Source organism: Rhinoraja longicauda, chromosome 18 (genome assembly GCF_053455715.1).
Source record: "Rhinoraja longicauda isolate Sanriku21f chromosome 18, sRhiLon1.1, whole genome shotgun sequence".
Classification (NCBI taxonomy): Eukaryota; Metazoa; Chordata; class Chondrichthyes; order Rajiformes; family Arhynchobatidae; genus Rhinoraja; species Rhinoraja longicauda.
In genome coordinates, this window is record NC_135970.1 from 20764052 (window position 1) to 20784241 (window position 20190).

Below are 20190 nucleotides of genomic sequence, written 5' to 3' on the forward strand. Positions count from 1 at the left end.
AGCTGGCCGTTCAGCCCATTATGTCTGTCCCAGTCAAAACTAATCCCATCTTCCAGCACCAGGTCCCAAGCCTCTATCACCCTTATAGACATCCACTGCTGGCTGAGTGAAGATTGTTAGCTAAATCTCCTCACTAATTTCTCTGCGAATGATTGCAACTTGAATATTTCAAATTATGAGAGGCCTGGACAGGATGAACAGAGAAATTATTTCCCTCAGCCAAGGGATCATTAACAAAAAGGCATTTACAAAGTTAATTAGAGGGGGATAAAAATAATGTTCATCCACGGGTTGAGCGGTCAGAATCAGAACCTACAGCCTTAAAGAGCAGAGGAGACAAGCAGCCTTCACCATGTTTAAAAAATACTTAGATGATAACCTGAAGAGCTAAATGTCTAGGACTGTTGGCCAAAAGATAGAATTGACATCTAGTTCATTTCTGTCTGGTGTGGATACTGAGCTGATGGGCCTGCACTGGCACTGGAAACATCTGCGTCTATGAGGCACCCTGAGCATGTTCTCATCTTGCCACCATCAACGGGAACAAGGTGCAGAGCCTGAAAACCATGACCTCCAGGTTCAAGAACAGCTTCTTCCCAGCAACCTTCTAGCTCGAATACCACACAGCACTAACCATTTCAACTATGATTTTCTATGGACTATATCTTTGATTGTACAATGGACTTTGGGTTTGCACTATTATGGTTATCTTGTATTGCTAATTATTAACATATATTATAGATGATTGTATATTTATTTGTGTGTTCTTGAGCTAATAAGCCTATTAAGCTGCAGCAAGTAAGACTCTCAGAATATTTGACAATTAAAGATTCTTGACTCAAGAATCAAGACTCTGGAACATGGTGAATGTACTTGTCATTAGTACATCCTGAGAAACACATTGCAAGCTTTATATCACTGTGACCAGTTCTGGCTGTAAATGAACCAGATCCATGATGTATTCTGAGAGACCTGAGAGTAATTTTCTAACATGACAAGATGTTTTGAAAAATTGATTACGCTATGTGGCATCATTGGAACACCTTGAGACAATGCCACAAAAGGCTGTGGAGGCCAATGGATATTTCTGAGGCAGAGATTGATAAATTTGTGATTAGTACAGGTGTCAGGGGTTATGGGGAGAAGGCAGGAGAATGGGGTTGAGAGAGAAAGATGGATCAGCCATGATTGAATGGCAGAGTAGACTTGATGGGGCGAATAGCCTAATTCTGCTCCAATAACTTAAGAACATACCAGCTGCGTTCCTCCTTGCAGCAGTCTGCTTGTGCACTGCGCATTGGATATGTTTGCCATTGATTTTCCATTTTCTCCATGTGCGCATGTTTTGTAAAATTGGGAGCGAGAACAAGAGCTTAAGTAACTTCTCCATCTTGGTGGCTGTCCCTTTGTATTGTATCATAAAACAATCTCTAAATCAGCAGTGAAAAGCTGAATACTGTTATCACTGCACTCAGGTCCTTAACATTCTGCTAGGTTTCAGTTATATTGATGGGTTCAGATAGTTTTTTATTACCTTCATGCTGCATATTGACATTCCTGTGAGTCAACTATTAATTCCAAGTAGTATGGATTTAAATCCCACTCCAGAGACCTGAGTATAACATCTACGTTGCAGTGCTGAGGAATTCTCAAAGGCAAAGCTAACAACGTTTCATACTTGCCTTGAAGCATCATTAGTTTGTTCAGGTCAAGTTGCACAATCTTGAGAGACCCAGAATCATAGTCATACAGCACAAAAGCCTTTGCCCCAATTCATCCAATGCCGACCAATATGCCATCAAAGCTTGTCCCATTTGCCTGCATTTGACCCACATCCCTCTGAACCTGTCCTAACAATGTACCTGTCCAAATGTCTTTTAAATGTTGTTATTGTACCTGCCTCAACCACTTCCTCTGGAAGCTCGTTCAATATACCCATGATAATATACCCAAAGTTGCCCCTTCATGTTCCAATGAAATTGTTCCCCTCTCACCTTTAAACCTATGCCCTCGAATTCTTGATGCCTCTTCCCTGGGAAAAAGACTCTGTACATTCACCCTGTCTATTCCCTCATGATTTTATATACCTCTAGAAGGTCACATCTCAACCTCCTGCACTCAACGGAATGGTCCTAGCCTGCCCAACCTCTCCCTGTACCTCAGGCCCTGCAGTTCTAACAATACTCGTATAAGTCTTCTCTGCACTCTTTCCAATTTCTTAAAGAACAGCAAGTTCTCCTACTCATCACCAGTATTTATAGAACATAGAAAAGTATAGCATGGGAACAGGCCCTTCAGCCCACAATATCTGTGGAATCTGTGGAATTTCTTTGCCTCAGAAGGAAGTGGAGGCCGATTCTCCGGATGCTTTCAAGAGAGTTAGATAGAGCTCTTAAAGATAGCAGAGTTAAGGGATATGGGGAGAAGGCAGGAATGGGGTACTGATTGTGGATGATCAGCCATGATCACAGTGAATGGCGGTGCTGGCTCGGAGGGCCGAATGGCCTACTCCTGCTCCTATTGTCTATTTTCTATCTGTGCCGAACACAATGCCAATATAAACTAATCTCATCTGCTACATGTGATCTCTACTCCTCCATTCCCTGCATATTCAAGTGCCTATCTAAAAACCTCTTAAGCACTATTATTGCACCTGGCTTCACCACCACCCTTGGCACCGACTACCCTCTGGAACATAAACGTGCCGTACATCTCCTTTAAACTTTGCCCTTCTCACCTTAAAGCCATGCCATCTTGCTTTTGTCTTTTCCAATCTAGGAAAAATGTTCTGATTGTCTACCCTACCTGTGACTCTCACAATTTTATATACCTATCAAGCCCTTATAAGATCAACCCTCAGCGTTCTACACTCCAAGGAATAAAGTTCTAGTGTGCCTAACCTCTCCCTGTAGCTCAGGCCGTTTACCACTAAAGCCTAGTCCTTTATCCCAATTGCTGATTGTAGAATAAAAATGGAATGTGGTGGGCACAGGGGTAGCGTTGCTGCCTTACAGCGCCGGAGACCCGGGTTCGATCCCGACTACAGGTGCTTGTCGGTAGGGAGTTTACACGTTCTTCCCATGACCAAGTGGGTTTTCTCCAAGTTCTTCGGTTTCCTCCCACACTCTAAAGACGTACAGGTTTGTAGGTTAATTGGCTCGGTTTAAATGTAAATTGTCCCTAGTGTGTGTAGGATAGTGTTAATGTGCAGGGATCGCTGGTCAGTGGGCCGAAGGGCCTGTTTCCTCGCTGTATCTCTAAACTAAGCTAAATTAAACTAAACTAAAAATGAGGCCATGGTTGCCATGGTGATATGCTGTTCACAAATTGCAGGATTAATGCAGAGGAAACAAGAGGACATGTAAAACCTGGACAAAGGTGCTGGCAAAGTGATCACCAAGTCTCTTCACACAGACCCCATCACACAGTCTCCATCACACAACCATTCAGTCTGCATGGGCTGCTTCCCTGAATCTCCAGGTGCCTTTCACTTTAATTCTCCATCCCACTTCCACACATCTGTGGCCTTCTTCACTGTTCTCTTGAACTGTTGTGCGATAATACTGGGAACTATATATATTTCAAAATAGATTGCCTCTCCTGGATAGTTTCCAATTCTTCCTCCAGAATGAATTTGTATCTTTTCCTCGATCTACCTAATTTACTTGAGTTTGGCTTGATTGTATTTAGATCAAATCAGATTGTATTTAGTTCAAATCAGATACATCTGATTTGAATGTATCGGATACAAAACAAAGTTTTTCACTGTACCCGACAATAAACCTAAACAAGTTGCAGTCTTCAGGATTTAATAATTTCAGATAATTGTTTCTTTGTTTGTATCTGAATTGACTGGTTTTCATGAAACAATAACTTAGTGCTCGTTTTCTGTCTCTCTCCGCAAAGACTGCCCGATCTGCTTGGCCTTTCTGGCATTCTCCATTTGGGTTCAGGTCCCAGCAGCAGCTCTAATCTGCATTTCACAGCTTTTATATTTCCCTTTGCTTTTTCTCTCTCTCCAACTTCCCTCATTAATCCATCAACCAGACAGTTCCGTAAACCGTGGAGTCACCTTGGTCCGCCTCCCTTATGTTAAGAAGTTGTGCGGTTGAATGTTATTGGTGTTATTGCTGTTCCCTACAGTTAAAGACTCATGAATTGACTGTAAGACATTTTGGGACATCTTGAATCATTAGCGGCTTTCTATAAAAGCACCCTTGTTTGGTCTTTATTGGCTCTCAGTGAAGCAATGAGAACTTTGGTATGACCTCTCCTGGATAGTTTCCAGTAATTCCTCCTCCAGAATGAACGTTGAGAGTTTTTTCCTGCAAGTTAACATAATTATAATTAAGTTACAATGGCTCATAAATTGTCAAATGAAAGTAATTGATTTTCCACTTTCTCAATAAATGTTTAGGGACCTCGGAACATCATTAGCAAAACTCCAGGTGCTCTGGATGGCTCGCTGTGGTCTGACTGACTTGGATGGAATTTCTTCCTTCTGTTCTTTAAAGGTGATTGGCTTGTACAGTGCTTGATTTAAGAAGTGCACCATGAAATTAAGAGAGTATAACTGGTCAGGTCCACAAGCTGTTTAAATCTATTATTAAGGCAAGGAAACACATGGAATTGTGCAGAGTGGAAAGCGTGGCTACCTTGTTTTAAAAAAAAATGTTTTTCTCCTTGTATTAATGTTTCAGCAGCTCACCAAAATTATTTGAACACTGCCCAGTCTCACAGATTCCATTGCTGTAGAGAAATAAATTCCTGTCAGCAGAGAGATTTTAGTCTAAGCTACATTGATGTTCGAGTGCACACAGGGGCCATCCATCCCATTATGTTCTGACTGCTCTTTGCCACTGCAGTTGAAAATATTTCATAATCCCCCTGCCCATATTTTGCCATGTGCCTGTATCACTCCAAGGCTAATCTATTGCCCAGACTGCTTTCCCTATCCATGAATCAATCCCAAACTAATTCCAATGCCTTCCCCCCCAGAGCCCTGGATCCATTCCAAATCAATCCTGCTCTCCTGTTCTCCCCTCACATTCTGGTATTATTGTCTTTCAATGTTTTTATGAGTTTTCCAGTAAAGATGTAATTGTCTTTGCTTCATTAGTTTCCTGTCAAAAAGCATTCCCGGCTCCATCAGTCCTCTGTGGAAAACATTTAGCTAACCCTTTTCCTCTTTCCCTTGGTGACAATTTTCTTTGTCACTGATTCACATCAAAGGAAATGATCCTCCATTCACTGAGTGTAAGCGTAGCTATTTATACCCAGGGTCGGGGATATTCAGACCCTCAGCAGCCTCTGTTACCATTGTCACGGCTGCTGAGGCCACTTTAGTTTTCAATTTGCAATTACATTTGATGAATTTTTCATGCTTTATTTCTGAAAGTATGTTTAAGAGTGGAGCAGAGATACCCATGGACCTCTGTTGCTTCAGATTGAATGTTCGGGTTGATATTTGACTGGAGACATACAAATTGGGAAGCAAGGATTTATGTCATCTTATTGGCAACTAATAAGAATAGGAAATGACCCGTTAGAAGGGTGGAATAGCAGAGTTTCTGGTCAGGAAGAAATTTGCACAGATATGACTATCATACAATAGCAAGAGAAAATGAAATTCTACTGTGGAACACTAAAATCCAAATACCTCCGATGCCGAAAACTAAAATAGTACAAAAATTAGCTTGGCGGAAGGAGGCAGAGGGTGGTAGTGGAAGATTGTGTTTAGATTGAAGGCCTGTTAGCAGTGGTGTGCTGCATGATCGGTGCTGGGTCCACTATTGTTTGTCAGATATATCATTGATTTGGAAGCGATACCAAATTACTGGTAGGGTGGACAGTGTAGAAGGTTGTCCAAGGTTACAATTAGATATAGACCAACTGGGAAAGTGGGAAATGGCTGGAGGAATTTAACTCAAATAAGTGTAAAGTGGTGCATTTTGGAAAGTTCAAACAGGCTAGGTCATACACAGTGAATGACAGAACCCTGGGGAGCATTTTTGATCAGAGATGTAGGGGTACAAGTACATAATTCCCTGAAACTGGCAGCACAGATAGTCTGAAGAAGGGTTCCAGCTCGAAACGTTACCTATTCCTTTTCTCCAGAGATGCTGCCTGACCCGCTGAGCTACACCAGCACTTTGTGTCTATTTTCAGAGCAGATAAGACAAGGTAGTGAAGAGGGCGTATGGCATGCTTGCCTTCATTAGCCAAAGCATTGAGTACAAGAGTTGGGACATCATGCACGGTTGGACAAAATGTTGTTTTGTTTGTACATGGAGAATTGTGTGCATTTCTGGTTGCCATATGACAGGAAAGATGTGATTGTGAGAGAAGGAGGAAAAGATTCACAAGGATGTTACCTGGACATGAGGGATTGAGTTTTAAGGAAGTATGGGATAGACAGGGTATGATTTCCATGAAGGAAAGGAGGCTGATAGGTAACATGATAGAAGTATATAAAAATATGAGAGTTAGTGTCTGTTTTCCCTGGTAGGGGAGTCTAAAAATAGAGGGGATAGGTTTAAGGTTAAAGAAAAGATGGTTAAAGGGGATATGCTATGACTATGAGTTCGTTTTCAAGTATGTTTCCAATTAATTTATCACTGATTTCTGAATTGGTTTAAGATCTTTAAATGTAGGAATATTACTGAGGAAAGGGGAGAATTTAAAGAGGTAAAATATATCCCAGGCTGTCAATGGAAGCAAACTTTTTTGGTTGCGAATTGCATGAATACTGGAGTTAATGACAAGTTTTAAAACTTGGTCGGTAGATATTTGTCATTCAGGATGCGGAGTTAAGATGCCTGACTCCAAATGACATATGGATCAACCATTCTAGTTGAGTGACAGGATTGGTTAAAGGGCCTAAATGGCCTCCTTGTTTCCGAAGTTATATTTCCCTGCTTTCACTGCAGGAGCTGTATTTGGCGTACAATAGCATTTCGGATGTTAGCCCGGTGAGCATGCTGGAGCAGCTGGAAGTGCTGGACCTGGAGGGGAACAATATAGACAATATTGTGCAGATTCACTACATCGCTCTGTGCAGCGAGCTGAACACCCTCACTTTGGAAGGCAACCCTTTCTGCTTTCGACAAAACCCAGGGGCCATTGAGGTAAAAAGAGCAAATTACTTTGACTGTAAGTGTGGTTATGATGGTTTCATTTCGTATTACAATCATCGACACTAATTTAGGAGCTACGGTAACATTGTGATTTTATTACTGGACTCGTAATCATAAGCTTGGACTGACGATCTGAAGATGTCTTTGAACTCAACATTGCACCTGGGAATTTAAATTCACAATTCAATTTATATTAAATAACAATTATCAATAAAGGGGAATTGAAATACTTGAGGGTGAAAACAGAAATCAGTATTAAAACAGAAATACAAATAGACAAGAAGGCATAATGCTTGCCTTCATCGAAAAGTGCATTGAGTACAGGGTTTGGGACTGCCTGTTGCAACTGTACAAGACATTGGTGCAAATGCAACTGGAATATTGTATGCTATTTGATGGCCTTATGATAGGAAGGATGTGATTGAGTTTGAGAGAATGCAGAATAGATTCAGAAGAACATTGTCAGGCTTGAGATCTTGAGTTTAAAGGCCAAACTGGATATGTTGGAGCTATTTCCCCTGAAACAAAGGAGGCTGAAAGGTGACATGATAGAGGTTTATAAAATCACAAGGGACATGGATAAGATGAATAGTCCCAGTCTTTTTCCCAGGGTGGGATCTAAAACATGTTGATGGTGAGAGGGGAAAGATTTAAAGGGGACCGGAGATAAATTTTTTCACACAGAGGGTGATGAGTAGATGAAAAAAACAGCCAGAGTTGAGGAAGGTACAATTACAAAATTTAAAAGACATGTTCACGGATAGGAAAGGTTTAGAGGGATATGGGCCAAACTCAGTCAAATGGGATTAGCTCAGGAAGACTCCTGGTTTGGCATGGATGAGTTAGGCAGAAGGTGTCTGTATCCATGCCATATAGCTCTATGGCTCAATAACTAGCATCGCTAAACTGACCATGAAAGTACCAGATGTTGTAAAAAGCCCGACTTGTTTGGTAAAGGAAGTTCACTTGCCTCTTCTGGCCTCCATGTCACTCCAGATGCAGCGCAATGTGGTTGACTTTTAAGTGCCATTGAAATAGCCAAGCGAATCGTCTAGAGATTAGAGATGGATAATAAATGCTGGTCTTGTAAATGAAGCCTGGGTCAGGTGAATAAACAAAACTGAAGATTGATGTTCCTGCAAAAAAAAAGAACAGCGTATAAAACATTTATTTACTTTGTTCTTTGTGGTGCTTAAATCTTTTCAAATTGTGAACGAATGCGAAAGACATTAAGAGCTCAGCTGCTGGCCTCCTGGGAGCTACTGACTGATTGAGGGAAAGTTGCAGATAGCGTGCTTCAGTCAGATTCCAACCTCCCGAGTTGCTGTAGATGTACGCAATGTAATTGTGAAAAAATCGATGAATTCTGGAGAAAAAAAGGATAATGAAAAGCTTTTGTGCACCAATTAATTCAAACTCATCAGAAATAGGATTTCTGGTTATATCTGCATACTTACTTGTAGACGTCCTTTATCTATATAAGAAAATGTTACCAATTAATTTTACATTTTTATTCAAAGATTATATTTTTTCTTTCTCACTATATCCCACTCAGCTACTTCACACATCTTCCCTATTACAGAGAACGCAGGGAACCAAACTGCACTGTACACTGTAAAAAGACCAGCATTGCCAACATGCAATGACCCGAGTGATTATAGATTTAGTGCTTTTATTTTAATCCAAATTCACCTAAAATGGTGTAGCATTCTGCTCTGCATTCTTTCCGTTACCATTTTTGCACACTCAGGTAATGAAATTGAATTCAATCAATTAGCTGCTGGCAGGATGAGTGGTGCAGAGCTAGGCAGAACTGCAGTCCTCTGGTTCATTTTACAGAGGGCTGATGTTCTGTGGAGAAGGGAGAGTGCTGCATCTCCTACCTTGGTGTGCACCCAATGAAGATATCAGTGCACTGGGGAATTGGCAACATTCCCAGCTGAGAGAACAGTCCACGGGCAGAATTTCACTCCAAGTGCTTCTGCCAAGTGATTACACTCCATCCCTGTCTTCAGATTGAGCCACAATGAAGAATTTCCTGATCAGTCTGGAAAAAAGGTTCCTACCCGAAACGGCATCTGCCCATTCCCTCCACAGATGCTGCCTGACCCTGCTAAGTTGCTACAGCACTTTGTGTTTTGCTGCATGAGGAATTTCATCGTTTTTTTCTTAATATTAGATTATCTGATTTTTACACTTTGGCCTGTCTTTACACAGTTAAAATCCATTTTTTGGCCTTTTGTAATCCCTTATACCTAGTGTCAGCTCAGTTCACACAAGTAGGATCCTCTTTCTTGTCCCAGTGGTATATGAAATCATGACATTTCACCTCATCATTGATAAGGTGAAATGTCACAATCTTTTCCACAGGGTAAGTGTGTCTAGAACTTGAGGGCATAGGTTAATATCACCTTCCAGACTCTACCAAGTGCCCAGAGTAGCTGGCAGTGGTACCAAAAGGAGTGTGTCAGTGTACAAGGAACATAGACTGAAATGGTCACTGAAGCCCAGGTGGGCTGAAGTCATGATGGGAATAGACAATGGAGAAATACCTTGGGATTAGATTGCATGTTAAGAGTCAAACCCTGACCACAGAGATGTCCACTGGTCAGAGACCTGCAGCCAGAATAACTCCCTTCCACCATGAACCTCTGTTTTCAATGGGTAAGCCAGTTCTAAATCCAAACTACCAAGTCACCTTGGATCCCATGCATCTTAACCTTATGGATCAACCTGCCAGAAGGCACTTCACCAAATGTCTTACTAAAATCTTTGTAGACCACATCCACTGCCCCAACCTCATCAATCACCTTCATCACCTCCTCAATATACTCAATCAAGATATTAAGACGTGACTTGCCATGGAAGAGAAGTAGTCCTGGAAGAACAAGATTAATGGACTGGCTGATCACTCCTGTGCTTTGTATTATCTGTTTGCATAATGCATGAAGACATTGTCTGGTGCTGCATCAGTATCTGTGTGAGCAGCTGTCTGTGAATATGGATCGACTATTCTTAACCACTGGGGGGAAATGCGAAACACAAACTGCTCCAAGCCTCCCAATTAGAGGTGAGTAATTTATCACCAAGAAACCTGAATTTGCTCAATATTCATCACGTCCAATATCAGGCTTGTGCACAGAACATCTTCCAGCATCGGTCTGACGTAGACAATGTCACCTCTGGGGATGGCGTAACTGACTCATCTTAGAACATAGAACATAGGCCAATACAGCACAGGAACAGACCCTTCTGCTCACCATGACCTTGCCAAACATGACGCCAAGTTTGGCCCATATCCCCTAAACCTTTCCTATCCACGCACCTGTCCAAATGACTTTTAAACGTTGATATTGTCTCACCTCAACTACCCGGCAGCTTGATTCATATACTCAACACCAACTGTGCAGAAAATGGTGCTCCTTGTGTTCTTATTAAATCTTTCCCCCCTGTCCTGAAGTCATGGGCTCTCGGTCTTAATTCACCTACCCTGGGAAAAAGACATTGTGCATTCACACTAACTATTCCCGTTCTTGATTTTATGCACCTTGCAGTGGTGCAGCAGGTAGAGCTGGTGCCTCACAACGCCTGGGTTTGATCCTGACCCTGGGTACAGTCTGTGTGGAGTTTGCACATTCTCCCTGTGACCATGTGGGATCCCTTCTGGTGCTCTGATTTGTACGTTAATTGGCGCTTGTAAAGTTATCCCTGGTGTGTAAGGAGAAAGTGGGATAACATGGAACAGGTGATCGGTGTGGTCAGTGTGGACTTGGTGGGCCCAAGGCCCTGCCCATCCTCTTGCCCTCAAGAGGCTCAGGCCCTCAAGTCCTGACAGCATCTCCATGAGTCTTCTCTGAACTCTTTCCCGCCTCATGCTATTTTTCCTATAGCATGGTGTCTAGCGGGTTGCACTTTTTTTCTCAGGATAAGGAGGCCATTGGTTCATTCCATTGCAGAGATTTCAGGAAAAAAATCCAGACGACCTCCAGTGCAGTCGTGAAGGAGCAGCTCACTGTTGGAGGTGCCGCTTCTCCAATGAAACATTAAAGTGAGGCCTGCTCTAACCCCTCGGTTAATAAAGGATGCTATGGTGTTTGATCAAAATAGAATGGGGAGTTATTCCCACTGATCCCAGCCAATGTTTATCCGATACTCAACATTACAAAAGAGCAAATTTTCTGATCATCATCTGTTGCTGTTTGTGGAAGCTTGCTGTGTATAGATCGGCTGCCATATATCCTATGTTACAACAATGGCTATATTTTAAAAGCAATTCATTTGTCATAAAGCAATGTGGATGTCAACAGTAGTGCTTTTTTTGTGATGGCATACCAGCACCTTAAACCTTTTAGTGTATACTATTTGAATTATATATTTAATTTTTAACATGTTATTTTATACTTTTAAATTATTAGTTTATTAAATTAGAAATTGATTAGTTGAAAAATCAAAACAAAAGGGTTTATTGATGTAAAATATTTGCTGCTAAATGTAGGTAAATGTACATTTTTCATTGATATGCCGACCGCCACCTTTTTATTCATAAAAATAGCATGGGTGAAAAGCATTATAGAAATGTAAATTTTTTTGTCAGTAACATTAGGTATTTTATACAGTTCCTTTAAAGGTTATTTCTAAGATGCAAATAGATACTTCATTCCGCAGTTTATTCTGAGTGACTGTACTTGCATTTCCTGCTGGATGCATCAAACAGCACTTATCCCTCAAGAATTGTATATTAACAGAGCTTAGCATAAGTGCTTGATTGAAAACTGCCTTTTAACTAGGATCTGCACGTATCCATCATAGACTTTTAAGGACTCGTGTGGATTACTCTTGAAGGATTATAATATCATTTATTTCCCTTAAGGATTTGAATCTAGAGAGTGCATTTCACAATACCTTTCTAAACATCCCAAAGTGCTTTAAACCAACGAGGTATTTTTGAAGGCGAATCGTTGTTGTAATGTAGAAATAGAGGAGCCAACTTGTGTGCAGCTACCACAAGCAGAAAAGTTGGTGTATAATGTTTTGGAATTGCTGTTTGAAGGATAATGGAGTATGACGGGTATGGCAGATCTGCTCAGAGCCTGGATTACTATGTAGATCTACGAAATTGCAGCCATTACAAATCTTTGTTGCAGAATATTGGGCAGCACAGTAGTGCAGCTGTTAGAAGACCTGCCTCACAGCACCAAGTACTTGGGTTCGACAGGTGTCTGTATGGAGTTTGCACGTTTTCCCTGTGACCCCCTGGGTTTCATCCGGGTGCTTCAATTTCCTCCCACATCCCAAAGACATGCAGGTTTGTAGGTTAATTGGTCACTGTAAAATTACCCCTCATGTGTAGAGAGTGGATGAGAAAGTGAGATAACATAGAATGAGAGTGAATGGGTGATGGATGGTCAGCATGGACTCAGTGGGCCAAAGGGACTGTTTCCATGCTGTGTCTCTGAACTAAATTAAACTAAACTAAGGGCAGGATGGGCAGCTCAATGTTCCAGGGTACAGATATTTCAGATATAATAATTAGTATATTAAGGATATAAAATTTCTGGAGCAACTCAAAGGGTCAGGCAGCATCTGTGGAGAAAAATTGACAGATGACGTTTCAGACTGAAGAAGTATTTTGGCCCAAATTGCTGTCAGTCCATTTTCATCTATAGATGCTGCCTGACCTGCTGAGTTCCAAAGCAGTTTGTTTTTTGCTCGGGATCCTGTGCTGTCCGGTGTCTCTGAGAAATATTCTAAATATAGTCAAAAAGGAAAAGGAAGTATGTGTAAGTTTTAGGAAGCTGAAATCAGACAAGGCCTTTGAGGAATATAAAGGAAGCAGGAAAGCACAAAGACAAAAATTAAGAGGGCAAAAAGTGGCCATGAAATGTGTTGGGCGAGTAGGCAGCAACTCTACCGCAGCGCCACCGTAGAAGTCAGAAGTCAGTGGTGGAGGGGTGTTTTTCTGACTGGAGGTCTGTGGTTAGTGATGTTCCGCCAAGATTGGTGCTGGGTCCTCTGTTGTCTGTAGTATGATTGAGATGGAAATATGGTCTGTTCTGTAAGTTTGCAGATGAAATGCAGATGGCACCTTTGACAGAGCAGCAGAGGCAGGACACCAACAAGGTGGAGCGAAGATGCAAGTCAGGAGCTAGTAATCAGACAATGGCCAGTTCAGTATAAAATAGATACAAAAAGAAAAGCAAGTGATATTGACATTTGCACTGTTGGTTGAATTTTGCTTTGTTTATCCAGAGAATCTGCGTAGAATTATTGCTGATGTGAAGGTTGTGCTCTGTAACTGAGCTTTTCTGAATCATTAATCTGACCACTCTGATAGACTCGGCTTTTATTGCCAACTGTAACGAGAAAGGTTTTTATCGTTCACAAGGGACTAGTGAGTTACTGCTCTTCACAGAATCAGTCTGCAGCAAAAAAAATATCACCTTATTTATAATAATAATAGCGCAGCATGTAACTTACATGTTGCAGAAATGGAGAAATTGTAGAAGTTAAAAATTAATTTACAGTCTTGGCTTCAATCCACTGATTGAGGCGTAGGAGACTGAGGGCTGAGCTTATTGGGGTGCACAGATTATGAGGAGCATGGATAAAGTGAACGCACATAATCATGTTTATAAATTCATAGTCTTTTTCCCAAGGTAGAGTATTCTAAAACTAGAGGGTATATGCCTGTGAGAGGCTTAAGAGGGAACTCAGCGACATTTTTTCACACAGAGGGTATTCCATGTCTGGAATGAGAAGTGAGAGAAAAGTAGAGAGAGCAGATATAGTTACAATGTTTCAAAGACATTTGGACAGATATATGAACAGTAAGGGTTTAGAGGGCTATGGGCCAAATGCAGGAAATTGAGACTGGCTCAATATGCTAACTTGGTTGGCATGGACAAGGTGCACCAAAGGACCTGTATTCCATGCTGTGTGGATCGTTCAGTTTGGCCAAAATCCAACAATTGAGCACACAACAGGTGGATCACAGCAAGAGTTTGTATTGTTGATGTTTGACTAACGTTTCAAAACATGACCCTGAGTTTTCATACAATGTTAAATAAAGTGAAGGGGGAGAGCAATTATAATATAGAGTCAAAGTGGAGGGTGGGGTAGATTATTGGTTGTAAGGTTGTATTTGAATTTGGTTAAAATGGACATAAAAGGCATGAATTGTAAAAGAATGGGACTACAGTCCAGCCCAGAATTCTTCTCCCAAAGTTGGCGACACAAAACAGTCAATTGGCCTTTTGGCCTGTATTGTTTTGTTGGATATTTCAATGTAGAGCAGTTGCAATTTTGGCAAGCACTGAAAGATCTTCATGAGTGGTTCATTGGATGTGATGCATTTTGTATTTTCTGGGTGTGAAAGAGTTCTGGTGCAATATTTGTAATAAAATTGTAATCTATAATCATGTTGGAGACATGAGATTGTAGATTCTGGAACCTGGAGTGAAAAACAAACTGCTGGAGGAAATCAGCAGGTCAGGCAAAGGGACGTCAGTGTTTCAGGTCAAGATCCTGCATCACTTTGCCTCCACAGACGTTATTTGACCCGCTGAATCCATCCAGCTGTTTGTTGTTTACTCTATAATCGTGTTGACTGAATAAATAGCTGAAGGGAATAATTTGAGGCTTTGGCAAATGGATCTAAATTAGAGATTTTTTCACAGAGGCAGCACTAGTATAATAAGCTGAATGCACTGTTTCTTAGCAGTTGTCATGCTTGGGATTGATCGTGTGCCAAATACATTTCTTTATCAAGAAGCAACCTGAGCCATTCACCTCGATCAGGCCTCTCTTGGATATAATGTATCTACAGGATTCTTTCGAGAAGGCTGCTTTGGTACCCAATCACCTAATTCATATTAGAGAAAGAGAGATGTATTATTATGATGATGGTGATGTTTTGGTGTTACCATCTGCTAGAATGATCAATGATATAAAATGAATAACCATAATACTAGGTAACTATAATAGTGCAAACCAAAGTCCTTAGTGCAACCAAATACACAAGGCAAAGAAGATCACTAGATAATGTTGTTGTGTGGTGTTGAAGAGCCTGATGGTTGCTGGGAAGAGCCTATTCTTGAACTTGGTGGTCATGGTTTTCTAGCTGCTGTACCTTCATTCCAATGGAAGTGGTGAGATGTACTCTGAGTGGTGTGGGTTTGCATCTTTTAAAAGCACAGCAGACAGAATTATTAGCTCACTATCTTACACACCTCTACTTGTTGCCTCTTTATAAACCTTTATTTAATTTTTATTTAAGGTTGAGAAGTCCCAATGTTTTTCAGCTTTTCCATTTACTTTAATCCAATTGTACCAGAGATCAGTTTCAGTACTCTCCATGGTCTTCTCGTTGCTTTAGATATGATTCAGCAGTTAATTCTTCTGAGTCTCAGTATTCTGGATTCAGTGACATCAGTATAATATCCGGGGTGACACTTCAGTGCATTGCATAAGGTGCCTCAATCTCTGATGCATCTTCTTACTGATGAGAAATCAAACCCTGATGACCTCAAATCAAATCCAAAGCCCTGATGACTTTCTACTTCTTCGTCACTATTTCAAGGAAGTGTTGGCGAGTTCGTCACGATGTCTTGGTCATGTATATAACTCAAACATTATTATTACAACAGATAACCTGGTCACATTTCATTGCTTTTATGAATATCTTGCCCTGAGCAAGTTAGTTCCTTCATGATAAGAATGACTAGTTCTGGATCCTCTGCAACTTCATCTTCTGGATCAGCCTAGCATGGGGGATTTCATCCAATGCCTTACCGAGATCCATGCAGAGAACATCCACTGACCTACCCTCTTTGGGATTGGTTATGTTCTGTCCTGTCTACAATGCCATGCTTCTAATTGGCAGCAGGTTAGAATCCATGAAGGACATTCGTCACCCTCATCTCCTAGAAGGCGAACATCAGGAATCGGTGACCCACATCACTGTTGAATGTTGATTGCAAGATTCTGTTGAAGATAGAGTTGTGGAATCGTACAGCACAGAAGCAGGCCCTTGGGCCTAATTCGTCCGACCAAGATGCCTTATCTAAGCTAGTCTCATTTGCTCACATTGGCCCATATCCCTCTACACCTTTTCTATCCATGTATCTGTCCAAATGTCTTTTTTAGTACTGTTATAGTACCTGCCTCAACTACCTCCTTTGGCAGCCTGTTCCAGATACCCACCACCCAGAATGTCAGCAATTGGATCACCTGTGCTGGGACGGGTGGTCCACCCAGATCAAACCTGTGCTGTACCTGGCAGGAAAATCACTGACAACTTTGCGCTGCTTGGGGATGCTGCCACCTTTGTACATGTCAGCTCTGACCAGAAGAAGACTTTTGACAAAATATCAGATGTTGGACATGCTTTCTACAATCAGCTTAGGGAGGGACCCAGGACTTGGATACAACTGCTCTACACTGACATCAGTGGTGCAGTTCAACTTAATGGGTGGGAGATAAAGTGTCCTCATCAAATCTGGAGTCAGGCAAGGCTGCCCACTGTCCTCACTCTTGTTTGTGTGTTGTATCGAGACTTTTGCAGAATCCATCAGGAAAGGCACTGGTAACAATGCCAGGAGAGGCGGCATTTAGGTCAAAGCCTCCCAGCACATTGACAATGTCACCCTCTTCTGCTCAAACCCATCGTGGGACCACAGACCGACCAGTTTGTGCTGGCCTTGGGAGACTTTATCTTTTAGTCTTTCAGTTGAATCACTTCTCAATGTCTTCAGGTGCAAGTGTTATCTTGATTGGGGGAGATTGCACATGTTACCTGGGCTTTCAGACGTTAGTTGTAGAGAGACTGGATAGGTTGGAACTTTTTGTTTGAAGCGTAAACGGCTGCGGGGAGATCTTATTAAGGTGTACACGGTCATAAGAGGCATGGATAAAGTGAACCCTCACTGTCTTTTTCCCAGGGTAGAAGATTCCAAAACTAGAGGGCATATGCTTAAGGTAAAGGGGAGAGATTTAAGAGGGACCTCAGGGGCAACATTTTCACTCAGAGGGCAGCCCGTATTTGGAATGAACTTCCAGAGGAAGCTATAAAAGCAGATGCAATTATGACTTTCAAATGACATTTGGACAGATATATGAACAGGAAGAATTTAGAGTGCTATCTGCCAAATGCAGGCAAATAAGACTAGCGAGTATGCCAACTTGGTTGGCATGGATAAGGTGGGCTGAAGGGCCTATTTCCGTGTAACATCTCCATGACTATTCAGTTTTCCGATTTAGGTATTATTTCTATTATTTGTAATTCACCATGAAAGTTATCTTCTATATTCCCTTTCCAAGACTGAGGAAATAATTGTTAATTTAAACTGTAGATGGAGTTACTTTATTCATGACAGCTTTACAAAACCAGCAGGCACGCTAACAATCTCTCCAAAACCTGCTGTCTCTCAGTGCTGTTGTAACACGAGCTTGCAAATAGACACATAAAGAGTAACAGCACTAAAAGAGCAATTATTGTCCACAGTCCAATCCTGCATTTAACACATCTGTTACACGTGACTGCTTCAGAGGTTACAAGGCAGCACTAAGCCGCAAGAGTAAAGCCTGAGTGATCTCCGCTTGGGTTTTTCTGCTTTTTGTGAAGGTTGAGGTCACTGTTGGTCACACAGGCCGATATTATGTGCTCATACCATATGGAATGATATTGCTTTTGAGGAAGCTGCAACCATGGGAAATGAAAACCATTGCACGTTCCGCAGGAGCCTTTAGCGACTCCAGTTCACCACACCTGATTAGAATAAGCCAGTGTCACGTATTATATCTTGTTATTCCTAAAATGCCTTTTTATTTTCTTCAATTACTTCATTTGGCAGCGAGTTCTACAGTGTAATCATTGGGTAAAGAAATATCTCAAACTTGGATTGTTTTCTGTAGAGCCTCGAGGCTGAGGGAAGACCGGGTGGAAGTATATAACATTATGAGGCATAGGTAGGGTTGGGAGTCAGAATCATTTTTCCAGAGTGGAAATATCAAAGACTAGAGGACAAAGATGGAGGGCTAATATTTAAAGGAGATGTGCAGGGCAAGTTTTTTACACAGAGGGTGGTGAGTGCCTGGAACGTGACTTTGTGGACTCTAGTTTATGATTCTCCCATATGGAAACATTTTCTCTTTATCCACGCTACTTCTGACAGATCTTTGAGCCTTGTAATATGAAGCACCAGAGTTGACCCCAGGATTCCTGCTGAGCTACTCAAACAGATTATGGTCAATCTTCAACTCAGCCTCCTTTCCATGATGATTGATCTCCTTAGCATCAAAAAAATATCTTATCAGTCTGCAGTTTGAGCACTCAGTGGCTGAGCACCAATGGGTTTCAGATTATTCCAATATTCATAACTCCCTGAGTAAAGAAATATCTCTTCATCTCAATTCTATTTGGCCAGTCTTTATTCTGAGGTGGTGCCCCTATATCTAGACTCTCCAGCTAGGGGTCGTAGTTACTCAACATCAAGCTACCTCTTCATTTTGTTTCACTGAGATCATCCCTCATGTCTGGAGCGCAGAACCCATCCTATTCCGTGTAGTGGCCGAGGTGCATATTAGAATGAGAGATAAGTGTTTCAAATATTGTGACAAGTTGTTGTGTAGACTTCTGAGCACAATGAGAGGAAGTGACAAGATGATGCGATGAGGTTACAGGCAGCAGAGGTTTCGCTGAGCAGGTGGTGGATGGGAGGCCAGCCAAGAGAGTGCTAGATGGTTTTGGTGGAAGTAAATAGGCCACTCAGCTCTTTGATTTTAAAAATGATTACATGATTTTAAAATTTGGGTCGGGACAAAATGTCTCCTATCCATAGATAGACACGGAATTGTGAAGTAACTCAGCGGGTCAGGTAGCATCTCTGGAGAAAAAGTATAGGTGACGTTTCGGGTCAGAACCCTTCTGCAGACATGTTTGACGTTGAAACCCCGGTCACCTATGCACGTTCTCCACAGATATTGCTTGACACGCTGAGTTACTTTATGTCCTTTTGTGTAAACCAGCATCTGCAGTCTGTGCTTTTAACAGTAAAGATTTAACCAGGATATTACTGAAAATAATAGTCCTGAGTTGCTTAAGTTCTGAATTATCTCTACAAGGTTCTGTAATGCCTTTTACTCAAGAAACCCAGCTGATTAAAATACATTTGGACAGATAAGTGATAGGAAGGGTTTGGAGGGCTACAGTATGAGTCAAATGCAGGCAAATGGAACTAGCTCAGTATGTCAAATGTGGTTGGCATGGACCAGGTGGGCTGAAGGGTCTGTTTCTGTGTGGTACATCTCTATGACTCTGATGAATGAAAGTAAACAGAACCCAACAGATGCTTTAGCACTTCTTCACTGATCACGTATTTCTGTGCAACGTTCTGTGAGATCTGAAGGCATTGCCTTCAGATCAGTGATATAATAGTGAGGCAATCTGCATTGTATTAATGACAGCGGCCTTAATATGCTGGATAATGGTTCCTCTTTAGATGAGCACTTTACATTGCATGAATCAGATAAGTGCAATTCATAGCAGATGTTTGGGAGTGAAACAATACTGTACATTATTTAATGGATGCTGCTGGCTAAAGGCATTTGACCAAATGAAGAAATAAGAATTACCTGGGTTGGTGTGTTTGAGTTATAGAGAGAGGTTGGACAGGCTGGAACTTTTTTGTTGTGTAGGAAGATGGGGTGGGGAGGGGGGTGGAGGTGGCATTATGTAGATGTATAAGGTCATTAAGGGCATGGATAAAGTGAACAGACTTTTTCACAGGTAGAAGATTCTAAACTAGAGTGTATAGGTTTAAGGTGAGAGGAGAGAGATTTAAGAGGAACGTCGAAGGCAACCTTTTTACTGAGAGGGTAGTCTGTATCTGGAAGGAGCTGTCAGATAAACCAGAGGTCCATATACAATTATGATTTTTTAAAGACATTAGGACAGATAAATGGATCGGAACAGTTTAGAGGGATATGGACCAATTGCAGGCAAATGGGGCTAGCCCAGTATGCCAACCAGAGACATGGACAAGGTGGATGGAAGTGC

At 41.5% G+C, this 20190-nt stretch overlaps 1 protein-coding gene across 4 annotated transcripts in view; it reads left to right on the top strand.

Annotated features, from left to right (window-relative positions):
* The window catches only part of lrrc56 (leucine rich repeat containing 56), a 77626-nt gene that overhangs the window by 45408 nt on the left and 12028 nt on the right, over positions 1-20190 (top strand). For all 4 annotated transcript variants that reach the window (XM_078415275.1, XM_078415276.1, XM_078415277.1 and 1 more), the window contains 2 exons: positions 4418-4514; positions 6930-7127. In XM_078415275.1, coding sequence (XP_078271401.1) covers positions 4418-4514; positions 6930-7127 — 295 coding nt within the window. The remainder of the gene's footprint in view (positions 1-4417; positions 4515-6929; positions 7128-20190) is intronic.